The sequence below is a fragment of the Aspergillus brasiliensis genome (assembly GCF_001889945.1).
Source record: "Aspergillus brasiliensis CBS 101740 unplaced genomic scaffold ASPBRscaffold_20, whole genome shotgun sequence".
Taxonomy (NCBI): domain Eukaryota; kingdom Fungi; phylum Ascomycota; class Eurotiomycetes; order Eurotiales; family Aspergillaceae; genus Aspergillus; species Aspergillus brasiliensis.
Genome location: NW_027137461.1, coordinates 178,275 through 197,193, shown reverse-complemented (window position 1 = coordinate 197,193; position 18,919 = coordinate 178,275). Strand labels below are relative to the sequence as shown.

Sequence of the window (18,919 nt, the reverse complement as noted above, 5' to 3'; positions counted from 1 at the left end):
TGCTGCTCCCCATGTTTCGGAGAACTCTTTCAGGGCAGATAGCTGGCTTGATATAATTCTCAGTACAGGTACAGCTACGTCAAATGTCCCAAGGTATCTAAGGATAGAGGAATCCTAACGTCGTTGCCACGTTTCTAGCTGTCGATAAGTCCGACCTAAACTATCTGTGTGACGCAACGGTGCCTTCCTGAAAAGTATAATAGAGGTGGGACACAATACGGGACAAAGGTCAAATGTAAATCGGATTCGTATCCGACAGGAGCGTAGGCATGCTTCAACTGAGTACAGTATCCACATTATATCATTTTAGCTGTGACCCGTGCCTGATTGGGCACTTCGCCTAGCTCACAGGCCTGGCGGGGATTTGATGTCATGTCGTGATTGGCCGTCATCTGCGCGGGGAGTTTGGTAGAGAACCCAGTCGTAGTAACAGAGCAGGTCTTAGCTTTATTCAGAAGAGGAGTGAGAACAGATAGACTCTATCTGTGGTTGCTTGATCCTGTCTTAAACTTTGCAAACCGGTTTAAGTCAATGGCTTTCTGTACTGTGATAGGTCAAAGCACGAATTAATGTCTGGTTGCAATGCGGGCTCGAGCCTTGGTTCAGACACTGGATAGGCTTCCAAGGATATGTATATAAGATAAGTGTATTTCGGAGTCCACCTCTCAGTCATACTCGCCTTCAAGGGACAGTCAATGTCAAAATCATGTCGAAAGCAGAAAGAAAACATCCGTATGCTCTTCTTCAGTCTCCAAGCAAACCTGCAACAAGCTAAGCATCATACATCAGATATCTAACGGGGAATTTCGCCCCCATCAGCATCCGACTTTCCTCCAAACCCTGTGACTTCGAGGGTACCATTCCCGAGGAGTTCCTGGGCGGCCAATATGTCCGAAATGGCACCAATCCAATCCAGCGCGACGAGTCACGCGGCTTCCACTGGTTTGACGGCGACGGCATGCTCACGGGTGTCTACTTCAATCGCATCTCTGGACCAGCCCATGTTCAACCCGTCTTTACCAATGAGTATGTTCTAACGGATATTTATTGCGCAACCGTGCAAGACCGCCGTCTCTACCCCATAATGCCTAGCGTTGCGGCGCTAACGAATCCCGTATCGTCCTCTCTACGGATTATATTTGAAATATTGCGGAGTCTTGGTTTGATCTTTGCGTCGATTTTTGGTTTGATTGCCCGGCCGATCAAGAGGGTGAGTAGTGCGAATACCAGCATTTTTCATCACGATGGCCGCGTCATGGCGACGAACGAGATCGGGCCTCCCATGCGCGTGTTCTTACCACTACTGAAAACGGTGGGCTGGTTTACTGGTAATATGGCGGAGGGCGAACCTGTTGGCACAGATGCGTGCAAGGAGGGTTTTGGCAGTCCCGGAGTGGAGGGAGCTTTGAAGGAAATGACAACAGCTCATGTGAGTTCATTGAAGGAGGGATATATATTTGTGACACTCCCATGACCCAGTACTGATCTGTCATAATGAACAGCCCCGAGTTGACCCCCAGACCGGAGAATTACTTCTCTTCCATTCGACATTTATCCCGCCATTTGTGAACTACTCCATCATACCTGCTAGAAGTACAGTGACACCGGAGTTCCGTCTCAACCGACCCGTGCCTGGCCTTGTTTCGGGGAAGATGATGCATGATTTTGGAGTATCTCACCGACATACCATTATCATCGACCTGCCTCTCGAGCTCGACCTGTCAAATATCATGCATGGAAAGCCAGTGGTTGAATACAATCCACGGGGCCAAACGAGGCTTGGTGTATTTCCCCGGCACGCCCCTGAGCTTATTCGATGGTTTACGACAGATCCCTGCGTGGTAATGCACACAGTAAATACTTGGGACGACATTACTCCAGGTGGAACATGGGTCAATATGCTCCTGTGTCGCATGAACAGTGTTGCGCCATTCTTCCATATGGGCAATATGGCTGCCCCAGAAGCCTTGAAGCAACCGGATCCCCAATGCCGCCTTTATTACTACGAGTTCCCGCCCAGCCATGAGGGTACAGCTTCGATCTCCCAGCAGTGGGCGCTATCAGCCATTCCGTTCGAATTTCCATGTGTACCCAAGCACCTTGAGATGGACCCCACAAGGTTTGTCTACGGCTGCTCCATGCGGAAGAGTAATTTTGCCGCCACTCACATCAGCTCCTTTAAGATTGACTGTCTCGTCAAGGTGGACGTGGAGCAGCTTCTCTCGCAGGGGAAGGCTAAACATCCGCCTTCAGTAGATGGCTGCGTGGACAAGCGCTCCATTGATGAAATTCTCGCTTCGGATAACCCCGACGACCATATCAAGGTGTTTGCGCTTCCCACGGGGTGGTATGCCCAGGAGTGTTCGTTTGTACCGCGGAAAGAGGGAAGGTATGAAGATGATGGCTGGCTCGTTACATATGTTTTTGACGAGTCACAACTGGATGGGAATGGCGAAGCCCCACCTGACTCTCGCAGTGAGCTTTGGGTCATCGATACTGCTAGTATGAGGGAGGTGGTCTGCCGAGTTATCCTGCCGCAGCGTGTGCCATATGGGATGCACGGTAATTGGTTCTCGGAAGAGCAGATTGTAAATCAGCGAGACGTGGAGACGTTTCGTAGCGAGTATTAGTCCCTGCCAAAGAGTGTTTCAATTCAACTTACTAAACGTGCTTTCCACGCGTTAGCCGGTATAGATACAGTCAGTATCACTTTCATCATAACAACATCTCTGGTGCTCCTCAATTCATCAAGGAGTCAAACTCAAGGTAACCTGCAAGACCTATCTCCTACACTACATTGCCACACTTATGAAGTAGGATACGCTGCTACTCTTCCCCAATGTAACATTCACGTAAGGTAGGTGCTAGTGAGTCATTCTCTGGATGATGACGTCCCTGGCTCCTACCGTCTGAGGCAACGAGGCAGCAAGCCCGGACCCCCGGCCTCACCAAGTCAAGATTAGCAGCAAATTCGAGGGGGAATCTTTTTCTGCACCTTTTTTCAAAAGCCTTTAGCAGCGCAACCAAGTAGGGGACATATTAATTAGAATAGAAAACAAAAAGCTCACCTCGTCTATGGGGTGCCAACCCATAGGAGGCTACGAAAACCGCTTAGTGGGTTTTTGCAGACGAGTTCTAGCCAGGCGAGAGCGCGTTCTTGAGCTTAGTGTCAAGGGCTGCTCGCAGCGGCGGGAATCGTACCCAGGACTCCCGAGCGTCCCTGGCTTACACGGCTAAGGGAGCAGAATCACGAGCCTGCTGTTAAGCCACTCGGTTACCCTGGGTTTGGTTACTGAATACTTCCCAGAACTTGCATTGTCTGCCCCTTTTGTCTTGTCTGAATGAGGTAACTCTGGCTGGCGTATTTGCCCAGGCATCGATTCTGGTGGTCAGGTTTCCCTTGGGGCGTGTGACTTGTTGGGCGTGGTGGGTTGTTGGGAAGATGAAGCTATTCGGGTCCTTCCCTTCTGGTCTATATCAGTCTTCCCGCTTCCGCACCCCATGAGACTCTCACCATACTATACCGGTCCTTGGATTTCCTCGATGCTATTCTCACTGCCTTTTCCTGTCACTGAATTTCTTTTCCTTCTACTAACTGTTCGAGTCTAATACTATAGTCCACCCGGGCGGACTAGCTGGACCCCCAATCCATCGGTGCTTACCAGTTCCTTCCGTGCTTCACTACCCCCATGAATGTTTGGAGTCATTGACGTGAATACGTTGCGCTACGTGCTGTCCACAAACCTTTCTTGTATATTGAAGCCTAATGTTCCCCGCCCTCTGCCTTTTCAACTGATAAGTCTGAGAAGCCTACCTACCTTATCTCTATCAACAGAGACAGATTCTACTGTGAGTATAACTCTGTACCTATTGATTTGGCGGAGAAGATAGAGTTCCACTACTAAAGCATCTCTATTGATCCTGGCTTGTGATACACTCGTTTCTTTACCTAACTCTTCATCCATCTGACTAACCGCACTCGCACCTTACAGTCATCATATTAAGACCTCAACCTTTCCTCTCCAAATAGCTCCTCTGGCTTCTTGAAAGGTTGGCTCTTTTCTAAGTATCCTTTCTCTAAGACTATTATTTTGCTTCTCCGAACAATATATACGTCACAAAGACGGTCACATTGGCCTGGGTGGTGCGATCAGCAGATATCTTACTATCACAGCCCCTGCTTACCACGTGCAGACGGCTGTCTGTATCCCACAACTCAAGTTGTTCAAAGATCAAAATTATTCAAACTACTAACACTAGCCTTCTACTCTAGTCCTCTTCATACTAGCAAATCGTCTTGGGTTCCTGTCGCCTGGAAGCCTTCGTTAAAGTAGTATCGCTTATACTTGGCTGCGCGATCGCTACGAGATCAGATCGGGATGTTTCGAAGACGCATTTGCGACTATGCACTTGCACCTGTGGATGGCAGCACAAAGAAGGCTTTCCGTAGCCCCAGATTTACTTACCTTGAGCCTTGCCAGCTAACAAAGTTGATGTGACTAGATATTCAATCCATTCAAAGCCCACCCGAGCACTTTATCAGAACGATCTGTCAAAGTTTTCGATTGACTTCGCGCTTCGAGTACCAGCGCCAATGTTTGGATCGCCACTATCATATAATGTGAAGGAACAATACTGGCTTAGGAGATGTACAACAATTTCAGGATCATTGTGGACTTACATGACACTACTTCCGATAAGCACAGTAGTGCCTTGACGCATACAATGCTAGAGTTTGTTAAATTATTAATTTGGTGGCACATCACGCATCCGGGTCCTTCATATCAGCTGCACACCAGAACATAGGGCTAGGACGTCCAGGAGCACTAAGCCGGATCTATGAGTAACGACGAAAATCGGTGGCCTGACTGATCGCTCGAAGCCAGTGAGCTCCTTTTCTCTTCTTTGTTTTTCTAGCCTCACCAAACGTTGATTTTCGCTGCCTCCACCTTCTAGTCGTCATCGTTGATCAACCGTTGGCATCCGCGTGCCGAGAAAGCAAGTTCCGGTCGTGGTTTGCCGAGAGAGCCATTCATATTGGCTGCCTCGGCTAGATAAATGGAATCTTTCTCTCAGGAACCACCGATGCCCCAGCTTCCGTAGTACTGGCGATTAAACAATTCAATGCACCCCAGCTTCCGCCAGTACCGATTTGGGTTGTATATGCTCCATCCATGGCAGTTTCCGTCTTTCGACTCAGACAGGATTGTTCTTCCGGCCATCCCGAATAACGAATTGCCCCAAGGCCGGATTTCTGGGCCTTCTCTTGGCAGCCACGAAGGTTTAAAAAGAGCTGCTGCCTTGCTGGGAGGGTTGTTCCTGCGTGCACTGGGTAGCCGACGTCTGTGACAATGCAGCTGCAATCCATCGTGGGTTCTTTGCTTCTCTTTGGCTCTGCTTTGGCGGCCCCAGCTCCGTCAGCAGACGTAAGGTCTCATCCCAGCATCGATTCTCTGGGTACCCTTCAGGCTCTAAAGTATAACAACTTGGGCCCAGGAAACAATGGCACCGCCGCAGTCCTAGTCTATGATCGGCTGCCATACCTTGGCGCAGAATCTCGGTGTGCATCCATCGGCGAAGCCCTCTATCCGCTGCAGGACGTATCCCAAGCCAACGCCACGGAACTAGGGTATCAGCTCGACTATCTGGTCTACACAAAGAATGTGGAGGGGAACAGCTCTTTTTGGATAGCCGGGAATTTACCAGATGGCTGTCAGGCATACTCTCAAAGTCGTAAGCAGGTCGTTTTCACTCCATGTGATCGACAACTGCCTGCCCTTTGCACCTCCAGTGTCCCTCCCACTACCGACAAGGACAGAGCAGCCGTGAACAAGTCAAAGATCTCTGTCTCATTCGACGACTACCACATGACTGGCTATCGTGACGGGCGCTCGTTCCGATTCCTAGGTATTCCCTTCGCAGATCCGCCTCTAAGAAACTTGCGATTCGCACCTCCACGCCCCTACTCCGGTCCTAAGACAATTGACGCGACTGAGATGGCAGACTCATGCATCCAATCGGTTTCGGGCTTTGGCACACTCGACAATGGTGGTATTTCGGAGGATTGTTTATATCTAAACGTCTATTCTCCTGTCCTGCCCTCTTCACATGACCGAAACTCTACCCGCAAGCCTGTCGCAGTATACTTCTACGGCGGTGCGTTCACTAGCGGAACCGCATCCATGGTCGACTACGATGGAGGAAATTTTGCTAGCCGTAATGACGTTGTTGTTGTCACGGTCAACTACCGAGTCGGTGCACTAGGATGGCTGACTACGGGCAACCTCACCACCGGCAACTATGGTACACGCGACCAAATTCTCGCACTGGAATGGGTCAACAAGTATATCGAAGCATTTGGTGGAGATCCAAATCATGTCACAATCTTTGGTCAATCCGCCGGAGGTCAGAGCGTGATTGCGTTGCTCTCCTCGACTGCAGCCCGTGGCCTATTCTCCGGTGCCATTGTGCAGTCCGCCCCCGTAGACCTTCCCTGGTTTACCCGTGAGGTGTATACCAAGATTGTTACTCCCAACATCGCCGGGGCCGTTGGCTGCAACGGCACGACATCGGAATCCGCCCTCATCTCCTGCCTTAGATCCGTTCCGGCAACCCGGTATTTGGACAACACTACTGAGTTCGAAGCTGCCATGACAGCTTCCACTGAGACCATCGCCAGCGACTGGCTTCATTCTTCCGAGATCCTCGCATCAATCGAGCCCCTGATGCCCATAGTAGATGACACTGGTAGCGGCGTCATTGATGACCAGTTCTACCGTCTTCTCGCTTCGGACAGGCTGCCCAACCGCGTCCCAACCATGTTCACAACAGTCACCACTGAGGCAGCTCTCTACGTTGATCAGTATGTCCCAAACCTTGGGGCAAGCGAAGCTGCCCTCGAGCTCGTCTACAGCTATGCCTACCCCACGTCTCTCATAAAGTCTCTCATCGCCACCAACGTGTTCCCTCTGAACGCCTCGGATCCTGACAGCGTCCGGAATACTGTTGCCGATGCACTTACCCACAGCGAGTGGAGCTGCCCACAGGCTTATCTCCTGCGCCACGGCGGCCGAGATGCATTCCCGCGCCTCTGGGAAGTTGAAGTCAGACACGGCCACGTCCAAACCACCGTGGACGTTCCCAGCATCTGCTCCCCCAACACTGATTTCAACGCCACGTGCCACTCCGCAGATGTGCTTCCCGCCTGGGGCACTCTCAACAGCAAGACTAAGAACGTATCCCCATACTACAACAAACGGGATATCCTGCACTCCCGTCTTCTCAATGACATCTTCGGTTCATTCTTCCGCACCCGCAATCCCAACCCCGATTTGGAGATGTTGAAGCTTCGTGGGCCCGCCTATGCATCGACGTACCAGATCTTCGGGCCTCGCGGATACTACATGCCTGAGTATGAAATCGCGGAGCGAAACGTGAGTGTTCTGGACATGCCGCCGTCAATTGTGGCGAATCCAGGTGTTACGCAGAAGTGCGCTGTATTCGAGGACTTTGGGTTCAGCTTCCAGAGGGCCAATCTTACGATCTAAGTGTACTAGATGCAGAATATATACGGAGATAGTTTCCAACACATGGAAGGGGAAGTCTGTGTAAATAACAAGTAGTAGTAATAGAAGGATATTATAGTCGAGGAGTGTAATGATCTGACTACTTGACAACATTGCATCTGCATCCACAGACCAGGAAAACGTATACGTCCCCATCAAAATAAGGTACTAATAGTAGGAAGATGAAAAGGACAGAACAGCACATAGAATTGTACTTCCCCCTTCAGTTACTTTCCCCTTCCCCCTTTGCGCACACAGATCGTAAATAGCCCAAGTAGCGAGTAAAACTACTAACCTCAGCAATACATACATGCAGATAAAACTACCTGCGAAATGAATTAGCAACCAGTGACAATTGCTATCAGGTAATATCAGACAGGAAAGGTCAACTTCACGTCATGTCATGTCATGTCATGTGCCACGCTACAATATCCCTTTGAAACAAATTCTAGTTAAGATAATCTAAACGCGTATCATAGGAGTATCATGTACCCATGTGACTCGCTAGTAGTAGGAATAACGGTGCATAGAAACCAAGTACTACTGCTAAAGTGAGTAGGTAACAAAATCCATCTGGCCAGGTGATGGAATAGATACTACCGTTCCGTTCTGTTTCACTTGATTATGGAGTACCTACTTTCTTTGATAACAGTAGTAGGAGCAGCAGTAGTAGTGTATAAGTGTATGTTGGGAGTAGAGAGTGTCTACTATGATATTAATATGGTGAATTGTCTTACCAGGTATTAGTTAGTATTCCTTGCTATGCTTGCCCCTGAGTCTCATATTGAATCAAACCGGGTGTGATCTGTGAGTTATGGAATAGGACCCCTCTTTGGTAGAGGGAAATATTTTAGTTTAGGTGATGGTATTCATGATATAGTGACTAGCGTTTACTAATAAAGAGAAGCTGAAATAGTACCCGTGAAATGGAATAAAATAATATAGGAAAACAGAGAGAAGAGTGAGACCCCGAAAGAAACAGCAGGACTCCAGCTAACTCTCTAAAAACACTCGTATCGTCGTTAATCGTAACATAGCTGATCGCCATTAGGGTCCGTCAGTTCATCATATCATATCATATCGTATCATGTGGCATTAACATCAGATGTGGGGGGTATTGGTCAGTCAGATAACCGCTTAAGCAAGCAGAACGCCGGTACTTCGTGTATTCCATATCCCGTTCCGTTTCCTGCTGTCCTCAACAATGGCTGTGCGGGGCGCGATTCTTCAGTGGTCGTCGCGCAGAGCGTGGTACTGTAGTCCGGGGTAGAATTTATTCATTAGGTAAGTAATGTGGTTTCCTGTCGCGCATAAAGGTGTAGTTTGAAGTGGGGTTGTCATTCTGGTTCGCAGATGTAGAAAGTTTGTTGTGTTTGTTCACCGGTCATACATGGTGGAGCGTCGGCTTCGTGAAGGATATTCCATGTCAGGCATACCTACTGGAATTCCTCGGGCTGGCGATGGCTGTACCGGATTAGCCCATCTCTGCGGGCGATAGCCACCTGAAGGGTAGCGAGAACGCTCCGGAGTGGCCGAGTTACTGTAACCAGTTGGGTTGGCGTTGAGATGAGGTCCCCTGTAACGTCGGCCGTCATCTCCTGCGCACAAGTCGACGTCAGGTGGGGGAGGCGGCCGGACTGGATAGGTGCCATTCCTGTTCACGTAGCGAGGGTGCATGTGCGTGTATACCGGCACTTCATGGCTGACTGGGACGGCTGCTGGGTCGCTAAATACGTGATCGCGGAATGTTGGGCCTGGGGTGCGGGGAGGGCGGACCGGCTCCTCGGCATATACCCTCGATGAACGTGCCCGACGAGGACCATCTGAGTCGTAGGGTCTGGCTGAGTTGGCGTTGTACATGTCCCGGTGCACGTATCGTCGCTGATCATCTGGAGAGGATGCTCGTTCGGGTCTCCTGGCGTAGGATTCATGCGAATGGCGGCGAGCGTGTGAATAGTGCGGAGTAACTGGACGCAGATGACGATGGTGTCGACTGGGAGAGGCACGGCGTACTGCACCTCCAGAATCCTCGGATGACGCATCGGATGCACTGTTTCCTGGTAAAGTACTGGGACTGATGGGGCGGGAATACGTCGGAGTGCGATCGCGGCCTCTTGGTTTGGGAGCAGACTTGGTCCACATTGGAGGTGAAGGAGCTCGACGAGGCGCCTCAACGTCTGGTGCGCGGGGGAAGTATGTGGACTGGACCCGACGGGTGGCTGACGGTGGGAACTCGCCGCTGCGGCGTCTCTGGTGCCTGCTGGGAGGGGAAAGTTCCTCTGGAACCAGGTGAGGGCGATGGGTTGTCGACCGACGACGCGCGGGGAGGCTGGTCTCTTCCTTCGTGAAGGGAATATCTTTGTTGGAGAAGTGAGATTGGTAGGTTCCAAAGTTCGGTGGAGATGCCCGCAGGATATTTCTCTTGATGTAGTCCAGCTCGAATCGTCGACTAACCGCCTCGTGCCATTCTATCATTTCTGGGTCTGGCCTATCTGGGAAAGCTTCCCGCGGAATTTGTTTGGGAAAGAACTCCCCGTTCGGGGTTTCAATGTCCCATAACTCGACCGCATTCTGGAGGTATCGACAATGCTCGTCCGGATCGAGAAGGAGCTGAATGGTCTGCCATCGCACGAAGCCATTTGGCTGCAGGGCGGGAATAGCTGGGGGTTTGTAGGGATCGGAGGTTGGCTGAATACTATGAAAGCATCCCAGGCGCTGGTAGATAAAGGAAAGTGCGGACGGCTTGGTCTCTAGGAAGAGGACGTCGTAATTGCCGCCCACCTTGCGATAAAAAGCTGCCAGTCGTTCTGGGGTGAGGTCGGTAGTAGCGTAGTCGTCAAAGGATGTCTTCGTAGGGGGAACAATTGGAGGTAAGCTTGGGGTTTCATCGTAGTCTCCACCATCTGGGGAAGAAGCTCCAACCATTCTCGACTTACGATTATGCGCGCAATTTCCAGACACAGCTGTTCCAGCAGCGGGGCAGGACTCTTGTCGGCATTGATCAACACTCCCCAGTAACTCGGGCCCTGATGATCATGGGCGGAAAACATGGCCGGGCTAGAATGGGGCCGGCAGGAGAGGCATTAGACAACAGCGAGAGCGGCCGGGACATCAATGGAAGCAGGAGGAGGTTAAAGAAGAGGGATTTAGGGGGAAAAAGCGAGGCTGGGGAGGAGGAGAAGGAGGAGGACGCGGTAGTTAGTTTTGGTGAGGTGCAGCACTGCAACTGCACGTTGGCCGCAGCACGTCTTGGTCCGTGTTGGTGAAGACCCGTGATTGCGGGCGGTTAGTGGCCTGTCAAGCGCAAGGCTTCGGCCTGGCGGTCAGGCACCCATCGGCACCAGCTCCACTGCGGGGGAGCCCAAAGGGATTCCGTTTGCTGGCAGCCAACTCAATCCGCCTCACTCCATCAGCTCCCGTTCATGTTATTGGTGTCGGACCATGCTGGCGCTGGACGCGACAGAAAGGAAAATAGAGCCCTGCACGAGGCCGCTTTTGGGTACCTGAAGGTTTCAAGGTTTCACAGTCTGAAGGTCTGAAGGTCTGAAGGTCTGACTTCCGTCGCCATCGCGGGAATCACCTGATGATGGTTGGGTTGGAGGGGTCCCCTCTCCATGCTCCATGAGAGATTATCTTCTACTGCTCTTTGATTTAACACACATCTTAAGACTGCCTAACCTATCCTTGATACAGCTCGCTCATTTCAAGCGACAGAGTTACAAACCATCGCCAGTAAGCCTCGGATGAGGTACTTGCTCCAGATCAGCGCCGCTCGTGACTCCAACCTCCAGCCCATATCTGAACGAGATGACATGAGCTAGCCCCCAGTTTAGCTGACCAACAAACGCTGATGGACGAAGAACATCTAATCCACCCAATAGTCCCGCACCGGGTTATCTTTCGAAGCTGCTCCAGGAAGACTGCCGAGGAACTGGTTTGGGTGTCGATTTTTCTGCCGGAACCGCTCACTGAAGTCCACGGACAACATCTTTGACATTAGCTATAGCCAGCTAGTGTTTGTTCAATACTGCCTTGCAACGTTTCCACCTCTGTCAATCTTTGCGGCCGATCGTTGGCGAGCAGTCCGGTTCTCGTAGGAGCTGTGATAAATTTCCCCCTGTAGCATACGCATAACTTTCTCTGTATTGTCTCGTCTCTTATTCATAAAATCACGCCTACCACCTTGAGATGAAGTCAAGCTCACACGCAACGATACCATCAACGAAGTACTGAGTACTTTCCCAGAGAGCTTGGTCTAGGGAGCTGAGCTGCTTGGGGCAAAAGGACTAGCTTCTGCGCCACCTGCTCGGTGAGAAGGCTTCGCCGGAGCTAGGACCGGCTGGAACGCAGGCGAGGCCCGCGCCACATGCCGTTGGAATTACTTCCGCTATGACCAGGGGCTCACCTAAAGGTGATGATCTCCGCCAGCCACCCCAAGGGATACTTCGAGTCTCTGAGAGACGAGGTCCCCTCGCGCTCCAGTGCCCTCCGGTACTAGGTGACGCCCATACCGAATCTCAGGATTCTCCCGGTGACAAAAATAGCGGTAAGAATGGTCTCTAGGTATTTCCAGATGATCTGATAAGATGAGTCGAAGCAATGCTTTATCATGTTAGAGGTAATTAGGTGTCGAGGCCACACTAATCTCTATGCAAGACTCTGGTGTCGTAAATGGGTAGTTCTAGCCGCAACAAACCGAAGCGCAATTACATGCATGAGTACTGCAGCAAGGATTAATGTGAGTGCATAGGGGTGGTTCGGTAGACCCAGTCTCTTCCAGGCCTTCATTATGAGCATGGTTCTGGTTGAAACGTCGATTCGAGCTGATGCCTTATGCCGTAGGGGAGTAGGGCACCAGAGAAACAAGGATCAGGCTACCTAAGGCCAGGTGGCCCAACTAATTCCGTAGTGAGTAAGCTCAATTCCGATAACCCAGTCCCAGCCAATGGCATCGACATAGCTGCCTGCCAGTGGTCTCTCACAGCAACCCCACGAAGGGCTGACAAGGTGAGGTTGAAACTGCTTATTCCCTTACTCGACTTGTGCTCCTCATTGCAGGTCTATTAATAGACAGGTAAATAAGGCTGTTGCTTGGCTGATCGGGGGTGGGGCATTTGCGCCTGGCCGCGCTTGCCAATATCTACTATGTACATATGGCCTCTGATGTGAGTCAAATCATGCATGCACCTGACTAGGGCGCATGAGGTCCTAGATGACTCAAACTTAGAAGTCGGTAGTGTACCTTCCTTCGCTATCGAAACAAACCCCAATAGCCATGGTATACGAAGAGGGTTGTTGCTTTCCAGTGTTCAGACACGGGATTGAAGGTACTTGGATAGACACAAGTCTAAGTACCCGTCCACGCCAGTACTTCGGCCATGGAGTAACTACCTTCAACAAAAGGTCTATCAGATCGATCCCTGAAGAGCCCAGTCAGATCGCACAGCATCCACGAGACGGACAGTCGAAGAATGTGAGCAAAATCAAGGTTTGGAGAGCGCATTCTCTCAAAGTACCCGGACAACCTTCGATATCGGGGACATACTTTGGGCTCGTTGGTCTCGCCGGGCCAAACGGCTGCGACGCGGTCGTCTACCGGACTTTGGGGGCTTTGTTTGTTGATAGCATTCAGAATACCTGGTCGCCATGCTTGTTGCTCGTGCCTGGCCAGATCAAGCCGACCGGCATGACCACGTACCTTAATCAATCGAACCGTGGGCCAAATATGCTCGTCTGATTGGGGCCAGGACGAGACCTGTCAGATTCCGGAGGTTGTGATTGGACGGCGTGCTGCCGATCCAGATTCCGCGCCGACCCTGGCCCGGGCCCGTCATTCCCGCCGAGCAGTATGGAATCCAAACATTTCGACGGCAGCATTGCAACGAATCCAGCTTCTGGGGCTGCTGGTATTCAGCAATAATGTCTTCGGCAGTCCATTCCTTAGCCACTCCCATGCTATATTTTGTTGTTTTATCTTTAATCCCCGTTATACCCGCGTTTGCGCTCCCTGTTGACGTCCCTCGTTATATGGTCGTTCGGGAGGTCGAAACTCGGTCCATTTTCTGAAGCCTTTATTTGTGAGGCTGATCATATCCTTCCTTCATTCTCTTTCGCTGGCGCTTCAGCCGTAAGCAAAAGTGACCCATTGCCTCTCATATATTGGTTGACTGTGTCAACGTAGCCGTGTCGATATTCCTAGTATTAACTATCCTTGACGCCGCCACGCTCCAGGCTGAGCCATAGTACGGCCCTCTTTTCAATCGATCTGGCAAAGACATCTTTTTATTCTGCAAACAGTGAACGGCGGCACCCCATGTCTCGCAACTAGTGGAGCAGCGTGATTATGGCACTTGTCCGGGACCCGGCGTTCTGGAGACGCTTCTCTGCCGCTATACACCTCGACGAAGAAGCAAAGACGGAAACAGGATCAAAGAAACCCACTATCTGGACGTACGTCAAGTTCCCTTGCATGTTTTCATAGTTCACTCGGCTAACCTCGAATGAAACTGGCACAGAGATCATTGGATTGAAGCCCAACGTCAAAAAAGAAGGCGGACTTTCATCTGTGGCATCCTAATCTTTCTCATAATAGCGATATTTGTTGCGGCCATAGTCATTGTTGTATTGTGGCTGAAGTCGAAAAACTGGCTCAGGCCTGAAACGGAAACAGTACCGATCTACGAGGGACAATAAGTGTCGATTTCATTGGCGCATACGAATCACCCACAAATACCCTGTCGCCCCGCAGTGTATAGATACCACAGTGGCCGCGATACTATCAACCCAAGGCTGAGACACGAAGCCTTCAACGGTACTGAAGATTCAATGCTCTCAAGGAATTTGTCGCCATCTCATCTCATATTAGCTGAAGGTGACGAGCGGAGACACTGGACCTCGAGGTCGAAGAGGCGTAAATTTGGAAAAACAGGCAACTCTGTGAATATCGACATCCGAGCTGGATATGGACGAGCAGGTCTCAGCAATGATAAATTAGTCTCTATACGGCGTTCAAGGTTGACTTTCGGGGAAGAATACCTGGCTTATGCTCGCGGACATTCTGGCATGTACTAGGCGCTGACTGAGTTTTTTAATGATCAACAATAATGCGGTTCACGTTGGCTCGAATCTCCCTAGCAGACGTTGGGGGAGCCTTGCCACGGTCCCAAATAATGAAACGGGTGAACATTCAGATGCACAGAATCTGGTGTCATAATGTTAGTAGCCGACTGACCCGACATACCATCACCGGGCTTATGATTGAACAAGACAAGCGGGTCGCTTGCAAGACTAGTAGCAACTGTCGAGCAGTAGATAGATAATTTGACGAGACTAGGAGATAAGAATTCTGTGTAGTGACAGTCTAAATCTCGTTTAACTACTTGGATGATACTAGGAAGCTTGTTATCCGCATGGACCTGCCGAATGGGGCAAAGCAAGCGCCGGCAGCCGGCCTTCGTATCAGTCACGTGTGGTACCTAGGATTATCAGTTATGAAGCTCTTGCATGGAATAACTATACTCGACAAGCTGCAACACCTTTGGATTAAGAGCAAGGCCGTCGGCTAGGTGCCAGATATATCTTGACATGGCCGTCATAGCTTATCGTGATGGGTTGGAAGCTCGCACAGCTCAGCGGGCGCAGCACCGGAAGGGAACAAGTCAGCTTGAGACAGTAGCGCTTATCAGCGGGTCTGGCTTATCGGGCTTCTCCGCACGTGTGGTGCTTCCCCCGCAATAAAAGGAAGGCGCCCCCTGCATTTTGCGACAGATCTCTTTTCCTGTGCGGAAAGTTGCTCTCGTCCTTTCTACCTTTCTCTGTCCCCTCGAGCTGCTCTTTTGCATAGGCTCTTAAGGTGGTGACACACGATGCTTCCCCCCTTTGATTACTTTACGTATCGTCGCATCCGGTAGGTTACCCCGGTGTGCCTCACACGCAGCAACCCAAGCAGTCATACATAGCCCGCATACAACCTATTAGGTAGCTGACTGACCACTTATAGGGACCTCAAGAGGAGGGAACGGGCGGCCCGATTCTCATCCTTATCTCCAGATTATCATGCGCCCTTCTCGGCTATCGACAGGGTTATCATTAACAAGCCAATCCAGGACTTGGTATATGAGGTTCAGAATGAGTCCCTGGCACCTTTAGATGTCCTCCGCACGTACGGCAAGGTTGCAGTCAAGGCCCACGAGAAGACCAATTGCGTGACTGAGCTTCTATTGCCTGAGGCAGAAGCATGGGCTCAATCCGAGGTAAACCTCAAGGGTCCCCTGGCGGGTGTACCTATCTCCCTGAAAGACTCGGTGCAAGTCAAGGGCTTCGATATTACTCTCGGATATACCAAATTTGCATGTAAACCGTATAAGGAGGATGGTCCCATGGCAAAGCTGCTGAAGGACGCTGGTAGGTGACCTAGACCACGAAAAGTCACAAAAGTATCCCTATGCTAAGCTTGGACTTCACTAGGTGCGGTCCCATATGCCAAAACGGCGCTGCCCGTGACGCTTCTGTCGTTCGAATCAGCAAACGCTCTTTGGGGTCACTGCCGTAATCCACATGTTCCAGAATACTCTCCTGGAGGCTCGACGGGTGGTGAAGGTGCTCTGCTGGCTCTCGGTGGTCGCATCGGTATCGGTTCTGATGTCGCTGGCTCGGTTCGCGTTCCCGCTGCCTGGAGCGGCATCTACTCCCTCCGCTGCAGTACTGGCCGTTGGCCCAAGGTGGGAGTCAACACTAGCATGGCTGGCCAGGAAGGTGTTGCTAGCGTTTTCAGCCCGATGGCCCGTACCTTGAACGACCTCACTTACTTCACAAAAGCCATTGTCGGCATGAAGCCTTGGAACTACGATCATACCGTCCACCCTATCTCCTGGAGAGAAGATGAGGAAATTGAAGCCCAGAATAAGAGGCTGAGAATCGGTCTCATGAGCAACGATGGTAAGTACTATGAGAGGGAAGACATGGGCGCTGCTTGGACTTTGCTGACCACGTGCAGGTGTCGTTCCCCCCACTCCCGCCATTGAGCGTGCTCTTTCCACCACAGTAGCTGCCCTCACCGCCGCTGGGCATACCGTGTCTGAGATTACACCTCCCGCTGCAGCTGACACGTTTAGCGGTCTCGCTCTTGCCTCGCAGCTGCTCAACTCTGACGGGTGCGTCACGTTTAACTCGCATCTGCACAGTTTTGAGCCATCGGACCCTGGTGCGGACCAGCTGACGCGGATTTGCAATCTGCCCCGTCCCCTGCGCTACCTCTACTATCTTTGGGTTCGGTACATCCGACGGGACGAGAAGTGGGCGACCCTGATCCGCGGGTTTGCCCCCAAGTCTGCGGCGGAGCTTTGGAAGCTCACTGCCCAGCGGGAAGCTTTCCGGGCGACCTGGCACAACTGGTGGGATGCTGAGACGCAGCAGTACGATTTCATCCTCTGCCCGGTCAATGCGACTCCGGCTCTGCCCCACAAGGCCATGCACGATGCGGTCTCCTCATGCGGCTACACCTTCCTCTGGAACCTGCTGGACTACACGGCCGGTGTGGTGCCAGTCTCTCATGTGGACGCCAAGAAGGATGCCCTGTCTGGTCCGTACAAGAAGGTGCTGAAGCAGCTGGGAGCCAGCAACGCGGTGGCACAGGGTGCCTGGAAGCACTACGACGCGGTGAAGATGGCGGGATTGCCTACAGCGGTGCAGGTGGTGGGACGCAGATGGCAGGAAGAGAAGGTGCTAGGATACATGGCGGCGGTTGAGGAGGCCTTGGAGCAGTACGAAGACCCGGTGACTGGGGACGGCGGAAAATACCCATTGATTGAGCTTGACTAAATTTTTTGTTTCCCCCCGAAGATTGATTGCCCAAAGGAGGAAAATGGACGAAGTATGTTACCAGTCTATAACTATTAGGTAGACAATTATCATCTGCATCGAGATTCAGATCGAACCATGGCCACACCCCCAGGTCACCCTCGAAGAACCAGGGGAATAGATCGAAGAGCGCTGCGTCCAATTACATCTAGCCCATCAATTAACTATTGGATGGAGGGATAAACGGAAGATGACAGGAATTTAGGTTATAAGCCGCCGAGCAGTGGTCTGAGTACGTCATGGGGGACCGTTGTTCATGTGATGGGGGTGCGGCCAGGCAGACGGTTTGCTGGGACGCCACCCATTCTCCCCAATTCTCCCAGGGGGCGAGGCGCATCGCCGCATTAACCTTAACAGGGGATGATGGCAATCAACAAGCTAACTAACTGAACACTCAAACACTGGCCGGGCCCCTGTCTGTGTCCGGCTCCCGGCTCCAGATGCCATCGTATAATTTAATTTAATTTACTGTATGTTATCTGCAGGTATTTCACTGTCTGTTGCTGGTGGTTGATCTGTCATGTCTAGAACGCTGATCTCGGACCAGTAATCAGCAAAGTCAGTCAGTCAATGAATGAATGCTGTCTGTCTGTCTCGGAAATCCAGCGAACGTCGCAGAACCTGCCTGATAAGAGAGAGAGAAGAAAATAAATGGGAAAGTACTAAAGGAAGTAAGGTGCATGCAGGATGATGACCTGTCAGGCCTGTGCAGCGGATGGGTCCGATAACTAGAGAGAGAGGGAGAGAGGGAGAGAGGCAAGCGAAGGGGATACTTTTATGGGATACTTTTACGGTCAACCCTGGGACTTTCCCCGCATTGACCGGCGGGTTGTTTGGCTAATTTGGCTGGTTGAGGATCCATGGATGGGGTCGGAATCACCGTGCGTTTCTTTGGGACTTGCTGTCAGTCAGAGAGAGACAGAGAGGGATTTTAGCCGGTGAGTGGGTAAGTGGGTGATTTGAGATAAGTGAGGGAAGAAGGGGGAGAGAGAGAGAGAGAGAGAGAGACATGGCGATAATGGTGTCAGTTCCCACGAGGGATAGATAGATAGAAGGGGGAAATGAAGAAAAAAAGAAAAGAAGAGAAATTGATTGATTGCAAAGGACTGAAAATAGGGAGAAAGATAGCATTCTTTTACGCCAACAGGAGGTGTGTTTGTGTGGAGGACTAGGGATATGATGGGAACTGCAGAGAGGATCGAGGGACTAGAGCAATTAGTGCCAATGTTAGTCGCAGAACTACGGAAGTACAAACGCATCTAAGTTCAGTCAGGATGGAGTAGTTGTTTGACAGGCACGAATTAATCGTTTGGCTCCTTCAATGGTTGGGGATTTTGCTTTTTTGGCTCTCTTCAGCGACGATCCGCGCCGCTTTTCCTGGACTTTTTTCCTGCTCTTGCCTGTCGCTTCTCCTTCTCTGTCTCTGTCTCTCTCTCTCTCTCTCTTGCTCGCTCTTTTTCTTCTCTTTTTAACTTAACTTTCTCGCCCCCGGACCT

General features: G+C 51.1%; 4 protein-coding genes across 4 annotated transcripts; 3 read left to right on the top strand and 1 right to left on the bottom strand.

Moving 5' to 3' along the window:
- Positions 1-706: 706 nt before the first annotated feature.
- ASPBRDRAFT_211417 (carotenoid oxygenase family protein) lies at positions 707-2,630 on the top strand (the record flags this gene model as incomplete). Its single annotated transcript, XM_067621926.1, has 3 exons — positions 707-732; positions 790-1,429; positions 1,503-2,630. The coding sequence occupies 3 exons, from the start codon at positions 707-709 to the stop codon at positions 2,628-2,630; spliced, it is 1,794 nt and encodes a 597-aa protein (XP_067473791.1).
- A 2,381-nt stretch (positions 2,631-5,011) lies between these two features.
- ASPBRDRAFT_48839 (putative cholinesterase) lies at positions 5,012-7,677 on the top strand. The gene has a single exon (XM_067626171.1). It carries the CDS (start codon positions 5,352-5,354, stop codon positions 7,545-7,547), a length of 2,196 nt encoding a protein of 731 aa, XP_067473790.1. The 5' UTR covers positions 5,012-5,351; the 3' UTR covers positions 7,548-7,677.
- Positions 7,678-8,942: 1,265 nt separating this feature from the next.
- Positions 8,943-10,615, bottom strand: ASPBRDRAFT_137862 (uncharacterized protein; the record flags this gene model as incomplete). The annotated part of the gene is made up of 2 exons (XM_067618937.1): positions 8,943-10,459; positions 10,498-10,615. 2 exons carry the CDS (start codon positions 10,613-10,615, stop codon positions 8,943-8,945), a joined length of 1,635 nt encoding a protein of 544 aa, XP_067473789.1.
- A 4,732-nt stretch (positions 10,616-15,347) lies between these two features.
- ASPBRDRAFT_188405 (putative acetamidase) lies at positions 15,348-17,548 on the top strand. Its single transcript, XM_067620129.1, has 4 exons — positions 15,348-15,471; positions 15,565-15,968; positions 16,032-16,502; positions 16,561-17,548. The coding sequence occupies exons 1-4, from the start codon at positions 15,431-15,433 to the stop codon at positions 17,382-17,384; spliced, it is 1,740 nt and encodes a 579-aa protein (XP_067473788.1). The 5' UTR covers positions 15,348-15,430; the 3' UTR covers positions 17,385-17,548.
- The last annotated feature ends 1,371 nt before the right edge of the window (positions 17,549-18,919 follow it).